The sequence below is a fragment of the Acanthopagrus latus genome, chromosome 15 (assembly GCF_904848185.1).
Source record: "Acanthopagrus latus isolate v.2019 chromosome 15, fAcaLat1.1, whole genome shotgun sequence".
NCBI lineage: Eukaryota > Metazoa > Chordata > Actinopteri > Spariformes > Sparidae > Acanthopagrus > Acanthopagrus latus.
Window position 1 is genome coordinate 23,902,037 of NC_051053.1, and position 25,489 is coordinate 23,927,525.

Here is a 25,489-nt window from a genome sequence, read left to right on the forward strand (position 1 = left end):
CTTCAAGCTAAACAGCTTTGCAGCATTCTCCTAAACAACTGAAGTAGATGGGGATTAAATAAAATGGCTTCAGAAGGCCGATGTCCCAAATTAATTTGATTAGATTTGACTGTTTGGTAGATAATGGCTGAATTAAAATTTTGGGGTGAACTTTTCCGTCAAGGCACTTGGACACAATGATGTGCCAATGATGGCACATTATATAATGAGAGGTAATCGTAACTTAAGATGGAAGTATCTGTGACGAGGAGAAAAGAGCTACTGTTCTGCTAAAGTGTCTCGAGGGAGTTTACACTGAGGATCGAGACGCACTCTGATTGGTTAATTACAGTGCAGAGATCTAATGCTTTTCTAGAAAACACTATAAACACGTGGGATATTTTTGTCTAGTTGCAAAAGGTCATGTACTCACACTGAAAATTTAGTGTTTTTTGGAGCAGATGAGTTGAACCACATCACTTTTTTTATAAGATGAGATCAATTTTGGCCGGCAGCAACGCCGGATACCCGACATAAACACCTTGGCTGTCTCTCCCACCAGAGACTTGTTTTGTCCACATACTCAGCTGTAGGAAAAACCCTCTACCCCACCCTGCATCTTCAGCATAGAACACATATAACCACACACACACACACACACACACACACACACACACACACACACACACACACACACACACACACACTCACGCTCACTTTCTCCAATAACAACTGACAGTGAAGGACTTCCTTTATCTGTCTGTCTCCTGTTTATTCCCCAAAGGGCTATTCCACTCCACTCCCCATCCCAGCCCACTCCTCAGAGGAATGCAGATGTCGGAAAGACTCCTTACACGCACACACTCTCACATATACACTCACATTTTTCATGTCTCACTCAAGACACACACAGTTGGTTTCACAGCTGACTCACCGTTTGTTGTTCTGGGTTGTGCTGGAGCCGCATTGTCAGGGAGATGACCGTGGAAATTTTCCCTCGTGGAAAAAAAAAAAAAAAGCGCAGCGAGCAGTAAACGCAGCTCCATGCCTTTACAAGGGAGAACCCCAGTTTTCCGCTTCGCTCTTCTTTTTCCGCTCCTAGTTTTTGATTCTAGGTCAAACCACCATTTTTAAAAGGTCAGTAAGGGTTCTTTTTGCTGATGGCATGAGTAGTCACACACTTCGCTGTAAGCAAAGCTCCTCTAAGTTTAGTGAATTTGCTTTACAGCACATAATGTGCAGCACTAACGCTGACATTAGCACCATGACACACTGGAGCAGTGTCAGTGCAATGTTCTGTTCCTTCAGCCAAACACACAACACAGCTTTAATAAAGTTACTAACATTGAGAGCAGAATGTTAAAGGGTGCAAACGGTGATATTTGGTACATTTGGGCATCTGGTTGCTCAGGAGCCTGCTGTGAATGATGATGATGCCGGTGAGGTAACTGTTAATCAAAAAAAGGTCCAGGTGCTCAGTGCTGTTTTCTTGTCGACGAGCAAAAGTTGTGTTCAGTGCTACTCACAAAGAATTGCATTGTGCGAAGTGTATTTCCCTCTTTAGAAAACATTTGCATTCAATGCATCCGTCTTTTAAATATTTTAAAATGTTGCATCATTTCCATCGATGTTTGTGGCTCGCAGGCTTTTTCTTCCTTGTCTTTGTTGGTGCATTGCTCCACTGACAGCACATGTAAAAAAGAAGGAGGATCACTAGTAAAGACATTGCTCTGTTGGGATAAGTAGTTAGAAATTCCACAGTGCACTGTACGTTTAAGTTGTGGCATGGCTACAATCCAGAAAAAAACTCCCACAATCAAAGAACTGGAAACAGATGCAGAGCAAGGTCACCTTAAACCAATTTAAAATGGCTTCCTTTCCTTATGTGGAAGACGCGGGTGCATGTAAGTAATGAGGAAAAAGAAAAATAAGCCATTTCATATCAATTTAGACAATTTTTATCGCCACATCTGTGTAAAACAAGTTGTAAACTATATAACAGATAATAAATAAACAACACCCAAATAGCTTCAAGGCAGAATTTGCTTACAATGTCCACTGGGGACCAACTACAACCATTAGATCATGTATTAAGTCATTCAGTTACTTTTAATGCTCTCCACGTTCATTTGGCGATTACTTGGCTGAAGTGTTTCGCTGCATACGCCTTCTAACGGCAGGGAAAACTGTGACTGCATTGTCTTAAATGACCACATGACAGAACAGAAGAGAGTCTTGACTTATGGGGCTAAACTGCTCACGGTACGGATTAGACCAACTGGTGATGTCACAGCTGTCATGAACATCTTGCTTTACTTCATCGGGCAGCCAGATAATCACACTGATTTCCTTTTTCACTTCACTTGCCAATGTAGGCTATCGACATATGGACAGTGATTCACAAGTCTGAAACCAGGATAACTGTGGTAAACAGCTAAACTATAAACTGGTGTAATACAAGACAACGAACCTTTAAACCTATAACTGATGATGTTTGTGATAATTCTGTGCTTTTCCCATTCAAATCTGCTTTCTGTGTGCAGTGATTTGAGGTATTTTGGTTGGTTTTACTAAACAAGGTGAAGGACAGTTCAGGAACTGACTTATAAGCCCGTACAGAACACGGCTGAGCTAACTAAACGGTTCAGCTGTGATAAAACTCCACCCACCTGCTTCTCCCAGCAGGCTTTAAAAAAAGCGCTTGGATTTAATTGAGAACCCTGTGTGACTAAGAACAGACTCGCACATGCAGATATTAATGGAGAATCCCATCAACACATCGCGCAGTGTTGTGTCTGACCTCCTCGCTGACCCCAGCCCAACATTACCATGTTTGAAGCCCGGTGATGCTAATGGTCTAATCCAGAGGAATGCTGCAGCGTCTCTGGGGACGATCTGTTTACAGCCGTAGTGGACTCACATGTGGCTTTTTAAACAACTGTGACGTCACCGGACACACTGCAGCCCCTCCGAGTGCATTTCTGTCCATCTTCATACGTCTGTGTTAACATAATTGTGTGTCCACGTGAATGTTTATGAATTTTTCACGTGTCAGGGTTGAATATTTTTTGTACGCTATTAACCTCAGGAGCAGCACAGTGCAGCAGTGTTGAACTGGAAGAATGTTATACATGTTTAAAGACAGTATAATGCCAGTAATTATAGCGCCTAGTATTCAAATATATTCAAGAAGGAGCATCCACATTTTATTAACTTAGAAGACGAGAAACAAAAAAATAAATAAATAAAAAAAATGTGTACTGTGGGAAATGAAAGTGTTGCATAACCACAGGACGGTTTGTCTCTGCTTTCCACAACACCAGGGAATCAGACTGATTCACACTCTGCCTCAGGTTGTTCATTTATTATCATTTATGGATTAAATATATGCACTGAATATATTAGGGATGGGAAAATGAGAGATTTTATTGTGGACAATGATAAAAAAAACTCTGTACAATCAGTTGATAGTGGTGATTTTTATTATCAGGATAATCATGACAATCCTCATACGAATGACTTGATAAAGCTGTTTAGCTCTCAGACGTACAGTCCAACGTTTTCCTGATTTATTTAGAATTAATTGAGGAAGACCTCATTATTTATGATTGGTTAATACTGACAGTTTAAAGGTTTTAAGACTAATTTGATGATTATTACAATTATTATTAACAATTAATAATCAGTAATTTGCGTTTTTTTATGTTTGGTTTGAACGACTTTTCCTTGTACTGTTCAAGTCCAGTAAACTGTCCGAAATGTATGAATAGAGATAAATACACTAAATGTATTTGTTTTAATGTCATTATGGAAATGTTAAGTCGCCAAAAAGTCACTGAATAGCGGCTCCCTGTTGTTCTGCAGTTTGATTTGAATAATGTTAACACATCGACAGAGCTCACTGAAAGAAACATTCTCTCACTTTTCCTTCCACTCTGTTTATTTAATTTGGCACATTTAAACGGCAACTGTGTCATTTAATATCCAATTTTAAATTCTTTGTCTTTTAATACTGTATGTTTAAAAAAAAATAAACTGACTTATTTGGCAGCCTCTGCCTTCACTCTATTAAACTCATAATGTTAACACGTGTAAACAGAGACACAGAGTGACTCAGCCATAGGCCGTAATTATCCTCGGAACCTGTCTTTATCTTTTATAGGTTTACTGTATAAATGGGAGCTTGTTGCTGCACACTGAGCTTCACTTTACTAGAGTGACGGAGGAATCGACACACACATGCATGCACACACACGCTCATTGCTTATTGTGGGAACTGAAGTATATACAGTCCGAGTCTTTTCCTAACGTTGCCTCAGACGACCTGGATATAAACACACGTTAACAGACACTCACTTGTTACTTTGCTTTGCCCTTTCTGCGATTGTTTTGAGACACACACACACACACACACACACACACACACACACACACACACACACACACACACACACACACACATTACTGCTACCCATGGGAACCTTTGGCTTGAACTGCCAGCAGACAGCCCTGCCCTCTCTCCGGATACAGGCTAAACTTCACCATGGTTACGCTCTTGCCATGGTTACACTTCCCAAACGTTGCTGCGGCTCTGTTCTCTCACCATGGTTACTCATAAACCCTCCGAGCGCCGTTTGATCCCAACAGATCTGCTCTCTCAGAAAAAAAAAACATTTCGCTGCAGGCTGGGCGTCCTTACAACCTGTCTGTGGCGTCTCTACTGGACTCGGTTCAATGGGTGGTTTCAGTTCAACAGTCTGATTGGTCAGAGACACGTTCCAGCTGTGCTGAGGTCCTGCAGCGTGGCCAGTTCTGCTGTAGTCACAGCGTTTTCTCATTATTATTGTTTTCTCCTTTAAGAAAAACTTTTCAGACATAACACACACACACACACACACACACATCTGTAGTGCTGGTTCTGCTTCTGCTTCTTTGACGTTGTTGTTGTGTCATACGTTGATTACAAAGCTTATCACTGGATTCCTGCATTTTTGGAAAATCTCTGAAGAGTTCTGAAACCTTAAAAGCTAGCTTTGGAAAGCTTTGGTTTGGTTTGCTGATTAGAATTGCTGGATTTCTAGAAAATATTAGAAATGATGTCTCACCGTATCTCATCATAGCTCATCGACAAGCCGTAGGAAGCAGTTTAATCTCTGATCATGTCTGCTCTGTTATTTATTGCGGTGGAGTATTCTCGCAGTATATCAGCGACGCCAGTGGAGTCCATAACTTATGTGGCTTCTGGATGTCATAACAATGTTAAAGTAGCGAGCGGTGTTTATGCATGTGGTAATGTTTATAAAGCTGTGGTTCTGTTAGCAGGAATATCACTTCACACTGGAGATGGCTTATCTGAAACATGTGTGTGCAGAAAGAATAAAGGGATGACGACTGCTTGCAGCTTGACTACAGCCGATGTACTTCACATACGTACAGTGCGTTTGTAGCTTACATGAGACGTATGCTCAGTTTCAGTTTTCTGATTTTATTTTGAGTTATTACTAGAATCGCTTTAATAGCTTCCCAAATAATCTCCTCTGATTGGTCAGCTCACACACGCACGACCCAGCAAGGCTAACAACAACAGTGCCGCTGTCCTAAATTAATTCACAAAGTCACAGAAATAAAGGTGAGACTACTGACGACGATGTTTTTTGGCCCTCTTAATTTTTTAGATCTTTTACATGCACAACAACCATGCAGAAGAAATGTAAAACACTATAGGAAAGGAAACAGCCTAATAATCTTGTTGTTTATATCATCATTAATGTTAGGGTGGAGACCTAATTTACCTGTGAGCCACAGAAAATTATAGCAAATTACAGCAGTTAGTCCAACCTGTGGTGAGATGTCGCTGATGGGTAGATGTCATCAAATTTGCTGGCAGCACAAAACAGCACATAAAACAAGCACAACAGAGACATCTTAGATACGGCAGACAACAGTATTTAACTATTCATTTTCAGTGAGTGACATTTCAAGACGTGACATCTGGTAACGAACATCAGAGTAAAGCAAACAAATTCCTCTCTAAATTTGTTTTATTTCAATATCTGCTCCAGAAGCAGAGAATTCAATATTTTAGAGCGTTTTTCAGAAAACCCCTCGGATTTTAGGAGGTCTTAATGGGCTTAATGTCACAGTTACAGCTGGAAATGTCAACATGAACAAACTGGTTCACTGATTTCACATATCTCCGTAATGTCAATCAACCACCAGTTATCTGCCCTCATGTGCTGTTGTTGTTGTTATTGTTGTTGTTAGGGCAACGTCATGGTGATTCAGGCCAAATACATTCTGCTGTGTTAAATACCAGATATCCTGGTTTGATAAACTCAACAGTGGATGAAGATGATTAATTTTGTTTCCTGACTTGTGTTAAGCAACACACTCAGACAACACACACACTCGGAGACACACAACAGCACAGTCAGTGTTGTCGGGAGTCACAGAGACTCCATTCTGTTTCAGGGAACGCCTCTGTTTATTCTCCTTTCCTCCACCATGTATCAGGATAAATGAGACTCTTTGTGTGTTTATTTTCTCGGCATTTCTGGGGGGGATACGTTTGGAGGGCTTTGATGTTTATGAGACATGATGTGCTTTTGTAATAAAAGCACATATGAAGAATATAAGCTGCTATACGTGTGTGTGTTTGTGTGAATGTGGTCTGAGGGGCATGAAGAGAGTGCAACAAAATGCCTCAAGCATTTTTCCACAATGACTGTTTTTTCCAGTGTGTTATACAGCTGCTCAGACTATAATGCCCTATTGTTTCGTATGTGTGTGTGTGTGTTTATATTTATGTGTGCTTGTTTATGTGGTTATGTGCAGGTACAATGGCTCTCTGCCTAATGGGGACCGAGGCCGACGTAAGAGCCGCTTTGCGCTCTGCAAGAGGCCGAAGGCAAACGGGGTGAAACCCAGCACAGTTCACGTCGCCTGCTCTCCACAGGCAGCCAAGGTGAAACACAGAACACGACCTTTTCAATCCCTTACATGATGATTTATGTTCGAATGTGCTTTTAGTGTTCATGAAACATATTAAAAACACGCGAAATTATAAAGAAAATACATTTGCTTCAGATATAGGACAGCATTCCTTTGTCGTCTTTGTCGGTGCATGATTTTCTTCGTCTGACAGCATCAAATAAAACACGCCCAGCGCAGTGGATTTGACCTGCGCTGCTCCACCAAAGGCTTTTGTGAAATTCTGTTTGCTTTTTGTTCTGTGATATTAAAGAATCAAACACACACCCCATCAGCATGACAGGGAAAAGGACAGAGTTCAGCAAAACGTCCGAGTTAGCAGAAAAAGCACGCAGAGGAGGTATTTGAACAACCCTTTTTTTTTTTTTTTTTTTTACACAGCGTTTAACTGGAACATGCTGAAGGTTTATAAGAGAAATAAATGTGAGCGGTCCAGTGGAGGGAAACTGAGCGTTTTCTAGTAAAACGTCCTGGGAAGCACATGTCTGTCTGTTTCCATTGTCAGTTACAAGATCGCCCAGAAATCCTCCAAAATCTGTTAAAAGACGAGAGGATTGTAAGGTGTGTGTGTGTGTGTGTGTGAGCCGACCTTTGCTTTTTTGGTTTAACATCTGCACTTCATGGACTCTCTGTGGACACACACGCAGGCCTTCAGCTGAGAACTCAGAGTGATTACCCTTCTGACCGTTGGGTGGTCCTGACGAACTGAGAAGATGTTGAGGCTGCATTTAGTCCAGCTAGTGACTACATAACTGAACTTCTCACCCACCACACCCCTTCCTTTGTGTATCTATTGTTCTCTGTAACGACCAGTGAGCACATGTCAGAGGTGTTTTAGCTAAAACATGTTCCCGTTCAGTCCTCCTGTGTTTTTTAAGAGAAGGGTTTTAGAAGACAGCACCTGAAGGTCTCCCTCTCCTTATCTCCTCTCTCTTCTCCCTTCTTATCAGGCCATAAGCAACAAAGACCAGCACAGCATCTCTTACACTCTGTCTCGAGCGCAGACGGTGGTGGTGGAGTACACCCACGACAGCAATACAGACATGTTCCAGGTAACGAGCCTCAGATCTGGAGTTTTACCACCAGCCCTTATCTTTTCCACTGGAATAATCTTTTAATCAGTGCACCTGGTCTGAGATCAGTTGTGCATGACAGCAGCCTGGGACCCAAAAAAAAAAAAAATGTCAATGAAGAGATTCTCAAAGCCTTGTAGTCTGCAGGTGGCTTTACAAGCACAGTCAGCAGTTATGATGCTTTAAAACTTTTAGTGCTGATTGCAGATTTTTACTTATTTGAGACATGATATTTTAAGATTGTCCATCCTGAAAGACACTTGTTATTACTTCAGAATCATCAAGTTTTTTCAGCGTGAAAGGAATTCAGTGTTAGTTGTCTGTACATCTGTGGATGAATCTCAAACAGGAACTGTAAATTCAGCAAACTTTTAGGATGCCAGGATGCCAGTTTGCTAAGCTGAGGTTCATTATTGACCTCTGAGACAGCAGTCATGAGAATAATCTCTCCACCAAGTCCATCTAGTCGCCATATCTGAGCTGCGGTAGATCTGAGATAGTACAGAATGACCCCAAGGTTATCCAGGGGCTTTCATGCTAGCTTCTCCAGAAGGAATAGATTATTGTTTTATCTCATAGCTGTAATACATTTATGTTATTTGTCTGAAACCTGTTTCCATCTCTTTTCACCAGATCGGTCGATCGACAGAGAGTCCCATAGACTTTGTAGTCACGGACACGGTGGCGGGCAGCCAGAGTAACGCAGACACCCAGTCGGTCCAGAGCACCATCTCTCGCTTCGCCTGCCGCATCAAGTGCCAGCGCACGCCGCCTTACACTGCACGCATCTACGCCGCAGGCTTCGACTCATCCAAGAACATCTTCCTCGGGGTGAGCTGTGTTTGAGACTTGTGTAGGCGAATGTGAGAGAGTAAAAGTCAGAAAGATGAAGCACCACAGATCGGCAAGTAAATGTGACAAAAAAAACAGAGGAAATAATTTAAAAAAACTCACTGTGAGAAACATTTTAACATGTTTTCTTTTCCCAGTCATGTCTGCATTTACCTCTTTCAAGCTGCAGCGTGTCTTACAGACATTTTGGCATCAGTCTGCAGTGTGAACAGCAAAAGGCTGCTGCAAAACAAGTCAAGAACAAAGAGTGAACTTTCCACTACTCCCTGTTCTCTCTTTAATGTTGCTTCACACCCGGTTGAGTTCAGATGTTTGGGGTTAGGGTTAGTGCTGGGAGAGCTGGTCGAGTCCCAATATATGAACGACTATAAAACTTCTGTGACGAGTAATACATGATATCTGTTAAAGATCTTTGATTCAGGAGTGCATAATGAACATCCGGATCACATCTTCCCATGTCTTTGTTTTCCCCAGGAGAAAGCTGCCAAGTGGAAGACATCTGATGGACAAATGGACGGGCTGACCACCAACGGCGTGCTGGTGATGCATCCTCGAAACGGCTTCACCCAGGACTCCAAACCAGGCGTCTGGAGGGAGATCTCAGTCTGCGGCAACGTCTTCACCCTGCGGGAGACCCGCTCAGCGCAGCAGCGAGGAAAGATGGTGAGAAAAGATGCAAAACATTTACTGAGGCAACATATTCACTGCGCACGATGCGTGCTGTGTGCTCCCAACACAAAAAACAGATTCAGATGCTGAAGAGCTTTGACTGTGAGGGTGTGTTCACAGAGTATTTTGAGATTAACCTTAATAATACAATGCTGGTTTGGAACGGAACAGAACTGAGCCTGTGCGTGAGAACAGTTGGGCTTTTTTTAAGAAGATTACATGATGATGATGGCCTCACTAATCACAACAAAAAAGAGGCGGGACGTTTGGACATGCAGGCAGCTGACAGTTGACAACTATCACCGTAAAACAAACAACTTCTGAGGAATGGCCAAAAAAACCCCCCAAAAAAAACAGTGTGAGTGTGAAGAAACAACAGTTGTGGGCAAATGTGACTTCTGTGTTCGCGTGTCCTCATTCTCCATCAACAAAACACTGTTTGTCCACAAACATGTCTCTCGTTGCCTGCTGGGCCTCAGCCTTCCAGCAGCTGTGTCCCTTCCTTCCTATCTTCCCTTCCTCCCTCCTTTCCTCCTTCCTTCCTTCCTTCCATTCCCTCACTCCAGCTCACAGTCTCACGCTCAACTTACCGACCCTGTCACTCAGGCGGCGGGAGGTCGATCGGAGCTTCGCACCAGCAGGAGGTTATCCAGATGCCGTCTCCATGGCAACAGGTGCGGCTGTCAAAGCTGTGTGTAACAGGACCTTGTAAGGGGATCCTCCAGCTGATGTCAGAGTCTCTTAGCCAATGACAGCACTCCCGCTGCCTTGCCAGCGTGGCCACCTGTGGCATCTGTCTGATTGGATTGAGGTTGTTGGCGGTGTCTTTAATTAGGTCTCTGTTTCTCCTCTCTCCTCTCCATCGTCTCCTCCTCCCACAACGCGCACATCATCAACCACGAGCCCACAGTCGGCGTGTCGGCAGTTCTCACATTAATCCGTCTCTTTATCTGGCCTCCCACCTGTTTTCAAGTCTCTCCGGCGCAGCAGAAATTAACAGCTCTCTTATCTCTACCTGCCCTTTACCATCCAGGGAGTTAACCACGTGTGCATTATCCACCACTACAGAAACCACTCATTATTTCACAGCTGATTGACAGTTTAGATAGTCGGCTGTGGGAAATCACATATTCTCATTATGTGCGGTGACAGAGCTTGATGGGGTTTAATTCTCATGCTGAATGCACACGAGTGGCGACCACTCAGTGGAGTCTGATGTTGTCACATAGGTTTTGGAGGATTATGTTTGTTGTGTTGGTACTGTTATACTGATGAGAAAGTAAAAAACTAGAATCAAATAGATGCGTTTGTGTACGCATGAAGTCTGCCCCGCATATATTATTGGGTATATATCGGATGTTAATGCTACGTGTCCACAAAATGCACCGTGCAAATGAACAGCAGGGGCGGTGTGGGGCTGGTGTGGAGATTTGAGGGGTCAGGGGTCAGAAAATAGTCCACAGGGCAACAATGTAGGTCTGATATCTCTGGTGTGCCATCTAGTGTTATCCTCCAGTAGCACACATGGTATAAAGGCAAGTTTGTGAGCAATTATAATTACAACATAGCCGGTTGTCAATTCGAACAGAAAGAGCAAGTAAATCTACTGTGACGTTTCATTTGCAGATGACAAAATAGTCTTTATGGCGTATATATCTGCTCCGTAAGTCAGTGTTCTGTTTTCTCCCTTAAGAAACAACCAGTGACCCAAATGAGAAATGTATGTTTTTCAGGTTTCATGTTGAGACGAGATTAAAAACTGTTTGGTAACTTTTTTTCCCCCCAAAAAACAAACAAACAATCAAGTGGTTTCATTTTATTACTGCAGTTGCGTCAAAGTTGTTTCATCGGCAGATATTCGCACTGAACCAGAGAGCAGCTACACGAGAGCCACAGATCATTTGGTTTCCCTGCTGCAGTCTCCTTATCATATAACTTACAGACATGAACATGCTCGTCGCTTGTTGAACGACTGACCAAACACTCATTTCCTGGAGAAAAAGGCGCAGCTAACATAAAGTTTGTCAGCCCACAATATGTAAACTACAACACAGGCTCTTCTCTCCTGCTGGTGCTCAGCCTGCCAGTTATCAGGCAAACACAGACACTAAAGGAAAAGGGAATACAGCCTTACTGACACAACATTCAACAAACATAATCACATTAATTTTAACACGTTTTGCACCCTCCCCTCATTGCCCTTTGTAAAGCACATGGCTCTCTACGTGGGATAACTGGCCCGCGTTTGTGAAGGTTAACAGCTGAAGGACTTTCTGATTAAATAGGGGGGAAAAAAAGTCGTCTCAGCAAGTTTGCCAAAAAGCTATCCAGGCTTACGTGTGTGTGTGTGTGTGTGTGTGTGTGTGATTAGGTACTTGAGGTGTCCTTTGAATGAATTCGGGGGTTTTAACATCTCTTGTGTGTTCTCCTGCCTGTCCTTGGGTTTGAAAAACATGGCTCCCACCGAGAGAGAAAAAAAAGATTCAGGCTAAAAATAACTGAGGAATTTTCTGTTTCAGAGGAACATTTTTGTTTGTTCTGAAGAAGTAAACGCCCGCTGATACGTAGCAGTTGTTGTGAGGCGACGATGAATTATGAGCGGGTTCATTCCAGTTTTTGGACAGACTCACTTGGCCTTGCTCGCCGGGCAGCTGGATGTCCTTCTGCAGATGGACACCAAGGTTGAAGCCAGTGTAATTAGGAATATCTTAGAGTGCAGCGCACACACACACACGCACGCACGCACGCACACACACACACTGTTGTGAAGTGTAATAAATGAGCAGAGTACAGTGTCTGAGCTCTTGCTGTGTTTGATGAAAGCTTTTGTGCTGATAAATGATTCACTGCTGCAATTAAATTATAACTGTGTCGATGGTGAGTGTGTGTGTGTGTATGTTTGTGCATGTGTGTGTGTGTGTGTTTACACAGATTGAATCAACCCAGAGTACTCAGATCAATAATCTTGAGTGCGGTTATTTATTGACTACACCAACATTGCATTAGAAGTCGTCGGATTTGAGATCAGCTGTTAAAATGTGAGCAGGGGGGGAAAAACAACAACAACTGTTTCCCTGGAGCGAGACTCTGAACTCTTACCCGTTCCAGTTCAGCGGCTTGTTGGCCAGGAAGACTTTGGTTTTACTGGACAGATGTGAATGTGTGTGTGTGTGTGTGTGTGTGTGTGTGTGTGTGTGTGTGTGTGTGTGTGTGTGTGTGTGTGTGTGTGTGTGTGTGTGTGTGTGTTTTACTGCGCATGTGCTCAGTGAACCTTCCCAGATACATGAAGGTTAAAAACTGTCACAAGAAAAGAGGCATCAGAAATGTTTGTTGCTCTAAACCCTGAGAGCCGCTCCTCCCCTCATCTGTGTCTCGGTTTTTAAAAATAGTTTGTGATCTTTTTTGCTTTCTTTCCATCCTTCATGTCACTGTTCTTGCGCTCCTCCCTGTCGTCTTCTGGTTATCTAAATGTGGAATTTCCCGCTGTGTCCTGAGCCTTAAGATAGCGCTGCCCCCCCGCCGTCCTTCTTTCAATTTCCTTCGTCATCTTGCCTCCAGCTGTCAGACGCCTGCCTCCTCCCTGAATCACACATCTGTCAGAGCGGAGTGGAAAAGTGTAACGCTGCCACCTACTGTGCTCAGAAGACAACTACAAACCTCAGAGCTTTTATGATTCTTTGTTTGTGTGTTCGAATTCCTTTTAGCAAAGGTAAGAAATGATAGCAATCCCAGTACTTGGTACGTGCCGTCTTTTTAGCTGATTGTCTGAATCCCTCTGGATTGATTGCAGTAGATTCAGATCACCTGTGGTGCCGGGCGTTGACGCCGGATCCTAATCAATGATTCAGAGCAGCCTGGGGCTTTTCCATCACAGCCAATCAGGGCACGACGACGCCCTTTTTTGAAGGCTTAAGAGAGTTGAGGAATGGTACATGCTGGTTATTTTGATTCTGTCTTTGACTCACTGCAGACGTCATCCTAACAGACTCTGGTCTCTTTAGTCCTGTTGAGATTTCTTTGTGGTCTTGTTCTTTCTGATTGAGGGAAGTTTCAAGCAGGTTTCTTTCCCAAACCCCCTTCATACACCTTTAGTTTGCTTTCCATTTGGTTTTCCCCTGAAGAGCCCTTTTGGCGTTATCAGTGAGGTCTTCCTCAGTTGTGTTTCCTCTCTTATGTGGTTTGAGAAAGCTTGTCAGGCATTTTCCCACCACAACTGTTCAAGAATATTTCCGTGCTACAGTCAGTTAATTTCTGTTTTTCTGGCAGCCCCTTCGAACAAATGATGAGATGAGGGTGAAACTCATTCAACAAACATTCATTCATTCAACACTCAGAATATTAAACTGAAATGCTGATCTTTCTCATTTGTTTAATTAGGTCATACAGAGGCATCGTCATCATTACATTGAGATTAATAACCAGTTTAACTTGTAATGCAATTCATCGACAATTTCACACAAATACAATGATGTAAACAAATGAATCCATCACATATGGGCGTCTACATTTGTTTACTGTACTTGATCTGGGGGTGGGGGATCTGTTTCCTGACGTCATTATTTCTAAAATCCTGGTTACATCATCGTCACATCTGGCACCATCATAATTTCAGAATGTGGCTCTTCATCTCGTTTGGTATTTATTTTTTTATGTCACCGCCCTCTGTAGCAGCTCACCTCTATCCCCTCTGTGTGTTCCAGGTCGAGACTGAGAGTCACGAGCTGGTCGACGGCTCCCTCATCGACCTCTGCGGTGCGACCCTGCTGTGGCGCACAGCTGAAGGCCTGTCGCGCACTCCCACCCTCAAACACCTGGAGGCGCTGCGGCAGGAAATCAACGCGGCCCGCCCGCAGTGCCCGGTGGGCTTCAACACGCTGGCCTTCCCCTCGATGCGTCGCAAGGACACGCCGGACGAGAAGCAGCCCTGGGTCTACCTCCAGTGTGGCCACGTGCACGGCTACCACAACTGGGGCAACCACCTCGAGGAGCGGGAGGGCCGGGACGGGCGCCACAGGGAGTGCCCCATGTGCCGAGCCAAAGGGCCGTACGTGCCGCTGTGGCTGGGCTGCGAGGCGGGGTTTTACGTCGACGCCGCCCCGCCCACTCACGCCTTTAACCCCTGCGGCCATGTTTGTTCGGAGAAGACAGCGGGCTTCTGGAGTCAGATCCCGCTGCCGCACGGCACTCACACCTTCCACGCCGCCTGCCCCTTCTGTGCCCACCAGCTGACTGGTGAGCAGGGCTTCGTCAGACTCATCTTCCAGGGACCCCTCGACTAGCAGGGGCGACTTCCCAGCATCCTTTGGGACCCTGCTTTATAAACAGCGAACGGCCCTGATTTGTTTTCTTTCCTCTGCGGTTCCAATACAAACTTTTTTCTGGACTTTTTGTCTCTTTCTCATATTTAAGTGACCTTTGTATTGCTTTTTCATGAATGACAACAAAGATTTCTATATTTTCACGTGAAACCAGAGACACAAAAACCAAACAAAGAACACTGCTGGGTAAAACCTTTTGTTTGTTTCTCGGAAAGAACTTTCAACAACAGTATTTTTCAGAATTACTAAACACACCGTAGCGCAAACATACGGTTCTTCTCCATGTTTATTGTTGCAATATACATCTGTGTACATCTCTTAGAGCTAATTTAAACAAAGATGTTTATTTATGGCCCGAGAACCATCGCTTCATTCTTTATCTGTCAGATATGTCTAACTTCAGTACTTATAGCATTTTAATTTGAAGATACAGTATATTGTTAATCAGAGTTAAAGTTCTAGGTGTGTTCTGAGGGTTTCGTTCTGTGTCTTTTCCCCACGTTCACCTCCTCTGATCTGTTTGTCGTATTTATACACCCCCCCGTCCTCCGGCGTGCTCTCACTCTGTGTGTCGACCCTTCGGTTATACTCTGTACTCCATGGCCTTTTCACATTCAAAGCAATAGATTTGGAACGGACACCTCCAGAAGCATTATGGGAAACTGAGTCTTCTCTCTGTCTGTGAAACGCTCAGGCAGCCTGAGTGACTGATCCCTCCCTTTAAAGTCCGAGTGAAACGTTTCTGTGGGTGAATCTTATCTGAACACAGGTTAGCCATGAAACTGCAGCGATGTAGCGCCACTGACACACACACACACACACACACACACACACACACACACACACACACACACACACACACACACACACTGCAAACAGACCTGGTCAAATACTTTTTCTTGCAGTAAAAGTGGAAGGGAAGCTGAAATAAAAACAAAAAGTGCAGTTTTGGGGGCTCTTCTGCACAGTTACAGTAAGAATATTAATGATTATTTAGCCAGAAACAAACAGTATTCTGATGAGTATTGATCTCAGCACTGAGCTGAGAAATTAATAGTAACTTTTGGCATCTTACCACAACGTCCTGACTGTTTAAATGCAATGAAAACTTTAGCTCCAGCCAGTATTGTATTGTGCATCCTACTAGAGGCGTGTTTTTTATTTTGAAAATCATCGATTTGCTGCACCATCTCTGCGCACTAGTCGTGATTTCCTGAGCCATAATGAAGTCCGATGTTAAAGGGAAGTCATTTCTTTCAGTCTCATCCATCTGACGACGCACGAAGCAACACAACACCTTTAAGAAAAAAAGACAACTGTAGCTGTTTGACTCAGGTTTGATGCTCACAAACAAACACGCACGGCTTCAAGATACAAAATTCTGTGTGTGTGTGTGTGTGTGTGTGCGCTCATCAGGGCTTCATATTAATTTGTGCTTTCCAAACAGTGTATTGAAGTCGGTCTCCGTGGAGCATTTTAGGGATAATGAAGCTCTTAAATGTGAGTACAAAATATCAGGGCTGCTTGTTCTCTTTTAATTTTTCGTGGACTGTGATGAGGACTGTTGTGTTTATATATTCCAGTCACTGAGGCTTAACGATTGTGTGTGTGTGATCAAAATGTCACATTTAAGAAGTGCAGTCACAGGCGTCTTACCAACCTGTCGGGGAGGTTTAATTGAGTGAGTTTATCAGAAGGGAGACTGGAAAATAAAGGTCAGCGGTTTAATTGTTACATTTCTGTGAGGTGGCCAAACAGAAAGGAGAGAAACTCTCTGAGGTCTCTGCATGCAGCTGTTTTTAATTTCAGTCTTCCCAAAAGCAGATATTCAGAGAAAAGTCAACTGCTGCAGCTCAAATCTGGCAGACAGGAACGTTTTCATAGCAAGTAAAATACAACGAAATGTGTTTTGTGGGCGTTGTACACTTTTAGAGGATGGTGATTATAAAGGTGACATGATGGAGAACGACACGCAACAAACGTCACCGACAAGACGTAAACAAGAGATGTTGCAGCTGACGTTCATCACCTCGACCCCGAGGCCACCGAGCATCGCTGAACTTTAAATTATAATTATGTAAAACTGTTCCAGCTATAATGAGATCTGCCCCGCTGAGCTGTAGTTATTATGTAGACTTGTGATCACGCCCGGCACGCGAGTATCTGACTTCAAACTATGTGTGCATCAAAGTTTGTACGTAGTTTCCAGGTTGCATATGATGTTTATAATTATTTTGTTTTGATTCACAAAAATGCTCCCAAGTCGTGACCAGTGCCTGCCCCAGGTCGTACAGCACAAACATATTAGATTCAGCATGTTAACAGTAATCTAAAGCCATCTTTTCAAAGGGTCTAGTATCACCTGGGGAGGAAGGATCCCAGTGCATATTCCCATGATTCTGTGTGATAATATCAGTGCGGTGCTACTCAGCATGAGCTCACCTGTTCTCTGTTGTCACGTAAGAGATGTGACTGAGATCAGCTGTATTTAAATTAAAATGAGTGATGACAGAGAAGATTAGGAGTGACTTGAGTTTGATTTATATTAGTGTGAAAGCGTCTTTTATCGATCGTAACTAGTAACACATGCAGCAGTTGGGCAAATGAGCTTGAAACTCAAATACGAGAAGGTACCGACTCGATCGCATGAGGTCATCTGCTAAATGTGGCCCAGAGCGAAGATTAGATTTACTTTTAAGACAACATGAAACAAAAAGAGCTTCATCATCCAAAGACAGACTGAGAAAACCTGAAGTAAAGCTGCTGGAGGGACCTCGACATTAGATTGTTCTCAAGATGAAGAATGATCGCAGACGCCATGTTTGATGCACCAACTGTCCTCTGACATTAACACACAGACTGAGATTAAATAATGAGTGTAGGGAGGACAGTCCTGATATTTTGTACACACACACACACACACACACACACACACCCTGCTGCGACACCGCGCTTCGTCCAGTTTGTTCGTCGACGTGAGAACGAGACACTCGAGCTGTAGAAACTTCAGTCACTTCCAAACATCCACAACATGAACATCAGTGCACACCGAGCTTCTGCGGGTATCCGTAGTGTGCGTGTGCATGCGTGCATGCGTGTGTGTGTGTGACAGAAAGAGAGAGAGAGTGTGTGTAATTTATGTGTTCTTGAGTGTATGTGCTCACCTGTCCACACAGAACTTCATTATGCAGATCACGTTCATCACCCCCCAGTGTTTAGACTGCAACACTAAAAACTCACCTCAGGGAGAAAAACAATGACCTGTGTCACACACAGACACACATACAGACACACACACACACACAAGGTGTAAAGGTCTTCTGAGGATACCTCATGAGTTAAAAAGTCTGTTCTGGATTTAAAGTTTCGTGTCTCCTTCACCCGGTTTAGTTCTGTTTCCTCTCTGTGGATTGAGTGTGTGAGTAAGGGCTTCACTCCGTCTCTGTACTGTTATCTCCACCCTGTTTACACACACACACACACACACACACACACACACACACACACACACACATCCGTCAGTCCGTCCCGTCTCCCTCCACGTGCTCGTCTTCTCCTCCTTGTCCGGAGCCTCGTTGTGCTTGTAAAGGCGAAAGCAAAGAATGTTTCCAGCAAACACTTTTTTGTAACAACTTTAAACAATAAAGTGTAAAAGTGACACATTTGACCGTCTGGTGTTTTTTTTTTTATTTACATCACTGAAGTCGTGTTTTCGTCAGGTGATGAACACGTTGTGAGTTTTTTGTTGTTGTTGTTGTTCTTTCCTTTCCTGAGAACTGGTTTGTTTTCATTACACAAACATATTTCTTTCACTTTCTACTCTCACCACACCTTCACTCATGTGATTTTAGGCTGCTCAATCAATCTAAATACAATCAAAATCATGAGTGGATTGTCCAGATCACTGAGATTTGAGATCTATAATGAGATTTATAGTGAAAATTTAAATTGTAAAGGAGGAATGTATTAATCATGAATCATGTTGCAATTATTATTTCTTTAAAAACTGATCAGAACGCGTTCTTTCTTTTTACCTGGCATCATCTTTGAGTTCGGTATCCAGGAAATACGTCCACCTTCACTGTGAAGAGTGAGAATCTGAAAATCAAATTCTTACAGTTGGTGCAACAAAAGAAGGTTTAACTCCTGTGACTGACGTTTGTAATGTGACATTATCAGACTGTTACTGCAGCAGTGATGTGTTTCCAGCCTTGTGACTCATGGACACAATTTAAACCACTTCATTCTCAGTTTGGTAGTTTAGTCCTTCCAGGTGGACAAATCTTAACCTGAGAGCGGGCGGCTCTGATGGATCAGGTAGGTTGGATGACATTTTCTACTCTCCTTCACTTCCAAACATTTACTGTTTTCTTCTCAGACTGACGTTGTTATTGAATGTTTAGGACCTGGTGGAGGATTTTAAGAAGATTCCAGATGAAAAAGTCTGCTGCCCGATCACTTTCATCGAAGTCTGCTGCAAAAAAACCCCCTAAAAAATGTGTGAAAAGCCCAAATTATTATTGTAGCGTATTAGGAAACTATGTTGTGTTGCTGTTTGTGAAGTTGGTTCTTTACTGATAACATGAAACTTACTGAAACTTCTCTGAAGCTCGGCAGGAAAGCAAACATGTCTCCCAAGATGTCAAATGAACTGGAGAGTCTGTAGTGTCAGTGTTGGAGCTTCCTCTACCTGTCTCTCTACTTCCTGGATGGGCGGAGCCTCAGAAACAACAGAGTTGAAGCCCCGCCCCTTCTGATTTGCCACATGTCATAACAACCTAATGTCATCAAAAATTCCTACAGTGGCAGAGACATTATTTTTTGATGCTGCTTGAATTGTTCCACAATTTACACATATATGGTGTTTGTCAATTTAAAGAATTTAAGGTTTATGTCCCGCAAAGATACAAATTAAACCAAAATACCATTTTAGTTTTGTGTAAAACTGCTCGGTCGCCGTCGCCAACACAATCACAATCACAAAGAGAAAAGCATTTATAAAAGGTGAAAACCCCAATAAATCTAGTAACAAACTGCTTTCCTGAGTTTAAAATTATCTTTTAAATTGACAATCATCATGTGTGGTGCGTTCACGGCACGATTCAAACAGGAAAAACGTCCGTTCACTGCCAAACAGATTGTTCCTGAAATAATGTCCCGCTCATTCTCAGCTGCTGGAGAACCACGTTACTGAAAACCTTGTTCATCATCAAGTGTTCTTCTCTTGTAAAACCTGGAATATTGTTCTAAATAAAACACAAAACTCACTTCTAAATGTGTTGTCTGAGATGTTAAACGTTGTGGGGCTTTTTTCTTGTTTTGACCCTCAAGGCCACCGTACGTTACGTGTTGATCACCTTAATGAGGCAAAGACGATGCTGCATTAGAGAACATTGTTGAAATGAGACAGAATTGATCAGATTTTACTCTCAGCTCACTGACACCTGAGAGGAAACTGTCATAAACCTGATTCTATTTCTTTAATTGGATAAACACTTATTCTGTAGGATACACAACATATCTGCAGGGTGAAGAGACACAACAGGCGACACATCATCATGGTGTCATATTAAACTTTATTCAGCTGTGAGGAGGCAGAGCTGGCTGAGACCTCGTCATCGGTGTTTGGGAGACTTTACATGTCGTTAAATTTCCTGTAACTTGCTGGTAGTTAAACTACATTCATAGTTTGTGCTGCGTCAAGCATTTCAGCTACTTTTTGGGTCATTTTTTTTTGTAGTTTTGTAGTTTTTTATAGAAAAAAAAAGACGTATATAATGTACATTTTATTTTATTTTTCTAAAATCTGAGTCAGGACTGCTGGAAAGAGGCAGGAAGAAGGAGACTTTCCACATTCTTCAATGAATTACTGAAGAAGAAGAAGAGAATTAATCTGCGTCTTTCTTTCAGTTTCACCTACAGCACGTTTCAGCACGTTAAGTGGGAGTGTGCAGCATCCGAGGCCTGTATAAAACTGACAGATCAGACACTTTGACGCACTTTCTTGTTCTTCGAGCTGCGTTTTTGAAGATGGCAAGTTCCTCAAACCAAATCAGCAAATCCCATAAAGGGACAGTCGGTGATGTTCGGGTCACACAGGAGACTAAAACGACCAACATTAAGGAAACTGTCGGTGATTATTCTGTGTCTGGTCGAGCTTCCTCCAGACAAACTACCACGACTGTTCAGAACGAAACTCTGAGAGTCACGACAGTGGAGAAGAGGCAGACCGTCCACGTGTCGGTGAAAAACAAAAAATGAGCCGCAGAGAAGGATCGTAAGTATAAAATCTTCAAGTTAAAACAGCGTCGTCAGGACTACAGCTGCTGTAATGTGATGATGTGAAACTAGAAAAATTAAATTTACTTTAGTAATTCAACTTAAAAAGGTGAAACTAATATATTATATAGACTCATTTTGTGCAAACTGAGATATTTCAAGCCTGTATTTGTTATAATTTTGATGATTATGGCTTACAGCTTAGGATGCAGTGCCAGGAGCGATCAGACACAATGAGACTTATCAAGAAGGGGACTGAGGTCTCAAAAAGCCTGGAGGCCAAAGTTTCTAAGAGCCAGTGATGTAGGAAGAAGGAAAGCACCTGTTTTTTAAAAAAAAACAACAAAGTGAGGTGAAGAGTAACTTGTGTATGTGCAGGTGCAGAAGGAGGAACAGGGATTCTCCATAGGAAAATAGCCGTGTCAACAGAAATAAAGAAGAACAGGGATTGGTTGAGGTCATGAAGCCTGAGAAGACACAAACAGTTTTTTTGTGTTTTCACAGATTTTATCTGTTTCTGATCTCGTGCTTTGTTGGCCGGCAAATAAAGTTCTACTGCCCTCAGCCTCGAGGACTCCTGGTGACTTTTTAAACTTTGAAATCTTTTGTTCCAAACCGAGAAAAATTAAGTCGATTTACGACAACACCGAAGCTTGATTTCTCGAGATAATGAGATAAGTTAACCTGTTGACACTGGCGGGGGGGGAAAAAACAACTTTTATCTTGAGGTGATGCAGTAATTCTGCTCAAGATAATGTTTAAAAAAAACAAAAACAAACCTTTACTGAAAAAACATGTTTTTCATTGTTTGTGATTTGTAGTTGGTGTTAAATTTTAATGTTTAGTTTCAGTTGATGACTTTTATCTGACTGAGAAATGGAAATACAGCAGCTGGTCCAGTGTTCAAGAAACAAACGTTCCTCTAGTCTTAAAGAAATCTAATATTTGAGTTCAGACTCTAAACTGTCCTGTCACCTGTCTTGTTTCTTGCAGGTGCACGCATCTTAAACTGAGACCAGGATCCCAGGTAGGTTGGATGACATTTTATACTCTGCTTCCCTTCCAAACATTTACTGTTTTCTTCTCAGACTGACGTTGTTATTGAATGTTTAGGACCTGGTGGAGGATTTTAAGAAGATTCCAGATGAATAAGTCTGCTGCGCGATCGCTTTCATCGAAGTCTGCTGCAAAAAAAAACAAGAAAAAACAAAAAAAAACCCCAAAAAATGTGTGAGAAGCCCAAATTATTATTGTAGCTTATTAGGAAACTATGTTGTGTTGCTGGAGGTGTTTCCTTACTGATAAGATGGGAAAAATACTGAAGTTAAGTGAAATGTTATTGTGGGTTATAATCAGGGACTGTTCAGAGTTTAATGTTAGTTCAGTCTGTGAGGAAAATACATTTTTCAGGGGGTTATAATTTAGACTCAATAGCCACATCAGTCTCACAGCCAAACATCTTCAAAAGAACTGAAGAGTCTGTAGTTTCAGTTGTGTAACACTTCCTCTACCTGTCTCGCTACTTCCTGGAAGGGGCGGAGCCTCAGAATCTAAGTAGAGTTGAAGTCCCGCCCCCTCTGATTTGCCACATGGCAGCTTATTTTGTCAAAATTCCTACAAAAGCAAGAGACAAATAATTTGTGATCCCACTTGAATTGTGCCACAACTTGCACGTATGGTGTTTGTCAATTTAAAGAATTTAAGGTTAACATCCCGCAAAGATACAAATTAAACCAAAATATCAATTAGTTTTGTGTAAAACTGCTCAGTGAACTAAATCATCAACTCAATATGCTTCCACTTCAACATCACCAACACAAAGAAGCATTTAATCCCAATAAATCTAGTGACAAAGCAGCTTTCTGGAGTTTAAAATTATCTTTTAAATTGACGGTCATCATGTGTGGTGCGTTCACGGCACGATTCAAACAGGAAAAACGTCCGTTCACTGCCAAACAGATTGTTCCTGAATTAATGTCCCGTTCATTCACAGCTGCTGGAGAACCACGTTACTGAAAACCTTGTTCATCATCAAGTGTTCTTCTCTTGTAAAACCTGGAATATTGTTCTAAATAAAACACAAATCTCACTTCTAAACGTGTTGTCTGAGATGTTTACATTTTCTTAAACCTAAATCTGTTTCTATAATTAAATAAACACTTATATTGTAGGATACACAGCGTATTTGCAGGGTGAACAGACACAACAGGCGACACATCATCATGGTATCATATTGCACTTTATTCAGCTCTGAGGAGGCAGAGCTGGGCTGGGCTGAGACCTCGTCGCCGTCACAGATCAACACTTATTGCTTTCGGGGCTTCCGGTCCGCACGAGTCGGACCCATCTCAAGTATTCTCACACTGAAACTCGGTGAACATGTTTTTAAAAACGTCTGAATGGGAGTGTGTGTGTATGTGTGTGTGTTGCACCTCCTGTCCGGCTGCGTGAGAGGACATAATGCTGAATGAAGGGATGGACAGAGGCGACGGGACAGACTGGATGATTTGAGGCAGGAAGGTTCACACGTTTACATTAAGGTCAAAATATGAGAAAACAAACTGCATAAAAACTAAAAAAAAACAACAATGCACCATGTTGTTGTTGATATTTTCATCTTCTACATGACAAATAAAGGCCTTTACTTTAAAATGATATCATTTAAATTGTTACATACAATTTCATGACGTGATCGTGCCTGGATATTAATCATTTATCCAGGAATGTCATGAAATAAGGGCACCGAACAGGCAGAGACACAGACGGAGGCGGTTCAGGCTTCAGCTGGATTAGTTTCTCCTCCAGGGCACAAACTCCTTCCGCCTGGACACTGGAGGTGTTAATAAACCTACCATCTACTGTGTGGAAGTCACGGTGTCAAGGCTCTGGAAGACAGTTCACAATTTATTTCTCAGCACTTTTCACTTTACAGCGTATTTCAGCCTAGCAGACAGACGCCAGTCAAGTTTTACAAAGAAAACTTGCTGTATCACTTTTTTCCATCCACTTCTGGCATCAATTCTCCAGCTGGTTGCTGTTGAGCTTGACAGGAGAAGAGGGCACTACAAGACTAATTCATTAAAACGGTGCAATTTTTGAGGATTGTTAGTGTCTCAAGCACGTTTCACTTTCCCTGCTCTATATGATTAAACATGCACATCACTGGAACAAATGTACACTCTCTTTCATACACAAAGAAAGACAATCTTAATGGATGATATATGCCGAATTAACAAGAAGGCACAAATAATTAAGAATTTGTCGCAGGCAGCAGTTCACAAAGTTTCTGCAGTCTTTCCAAACGTAACGCCGAATAAAACTGAGCGATTTTATAATGGAGTCTGGGGAGTTTCTCTCCCTCTTCATCTTCTTGCGGTACTGTGTTTGTGTTTGATAATTTGCTTATTCAAATTAACATCGTGCACCAGTTTCAATGACATCATTACACAGATCGAGTCCCCAACAGACTTCCTGCGTCCATGATCACATCCTGTCTCAGCAGATGTGTGGAACCACACTGAGGTGTGCTTGAAATAAATAGTTTTAAACTCTTCCATAACTTCAGACAGCGTGACCTCTCCTCTCTATGTAAGTGCACCATGTGATTGCATTAGCAGTGCCGTAAGAGCACAGTGAGGACAAAATCAATCTAATGTCCTGTTAGTTTCCCCGTTAATATCATCCTCTGTTCATTTAAGATTACTTTGGCAGGTTTAATTTTCTGGCCTACGAACAGTCAAACTCACTACAGTTAATAAAAGAATAAAAATAAAATCTGATTTGTCTTTGTCTCTCTAACATGACTACAGGTCATATAAGGAGCTCCTTATTAATACTATTAAATGTTTATATCATACCATAAAAGGCCTGTAGAGGGCAGTAAATCCCAACCATGGGCTGCAGAGGAGCACTGCACATGCAATCACACACAGCCTCCAGGCAACTTCCCTCCACAATCTGTTGGTGTCGGGTAAACATGACAAACAGGTCACATGACTGGGATAAAGCCAACTGGGTCACATGATGAGGGAGTGTGTGTGTGTGTGTGTGTGTGTGTGTGTGTATTGAAAAAACAAGGCGCTAGTGGTCCATGATGCGGAGGTTGCCAGATACGATTTTGTTCTCCAGCATGGAGCCGGCTGGAATATCAATCCGGTCTCCGTGGTTGGCGATGATGATGACGGTGCCCTGCGAGGACGGAGGGAGAGCGATGAGTTTAGTTTGTGTCGGTCACAGACAGAGAGAGAGAGGCAGGAAGACATTTTCAAACCAGGATTTTAATTAAAGCAATAAATCAGCGAGGGCCACCTGCCAGCAGGGACAGTGACT

The 25,489-nt window shown here is 42.5% G+C and overlaps 2 protein-coding genes and 1 long non-coding RNA gene across 6 annotated transcripts in view; 2 read left to right on the plus strand and 1 right to left on the minus strand.

Moving 5' to 3' along the window:
• Positions 1-18,543, plus strand: part of peli1b (pellino E3 ubiquitin protein ligase 1b) — a 41,414-nt gene extending 22,871 nt beyond the window's left edge. The window contains exons 3-7 of the mRNA XM_037123829.1: positions 6,814-6,943; positions 7,920-8,021; positions 8,676-8,873; positions 9,369-9,557; positions 14,264-18,543. Coding sequence (XP_036979724.1) covers positions 6,814-6,943; positions 7,920-8,021; positions 8,676-8,873; positions 9,369-9,557; positions 14,264-14,842 — 1,198 coding nt within the window. The 3' untranslated portion in view covers positions 14,843-18,543. The remainder of the gene's footprint in view (positions 1-6,813; positions 6,944-7,919; positions 8,022-8,675; positions 8,874-9,368; positions 9,558-14,263) is intronic.
• A 519-nt stretch (positions 18,544-19,062) lies between these two features.
• LOC119033548 lies at positions 19,063-22,390 on the plus strand. Of its 3 annotated transcripts, none has more exons than XR_005079277.1 (5): positions 19,063-19,198; positions 19,285-20,548; positions 20,792-21,158; positions 22,154-22,187; positions 22,274-22,390. It is a non-coding gene; the product is annotated as an uncharacterized LOC119033548 (long non-coding RNA). The 3 variants fall into 3 exon arrangements; XR_005079276.1 differs by having other exon boundaries at positions 19,064-19,198; positions 19,285-20,604; XR_005079275.1 differs by having other exon boundaries at positions 19,064-19,198; positions 19,285-21,158.
• A 990-nt stretch (positions 22,391-23,380) lies between these two features.
• Positions 23,381-25,489, minus strand: part of ugp2b (UDP-glucose pyrophosphorylase 2b) — a 29,847-nt gene continuing 27,738 nt past the window's right edge. For both annotated transcript variants that reach the window (XM_037123828.1, XM_037123827.1), the window contains exon 10: positions 23,381-25,348. In XM_037123828.1, the coding sequence (XP_036979723.1) occupies positions 25,241-25,348 (108 nt within the window). In that variant the 3' untranslated portion in view covers positions 23,381-25,240. The remainder of the gene's footprint in view (positions 25,349-25,489) is intronic.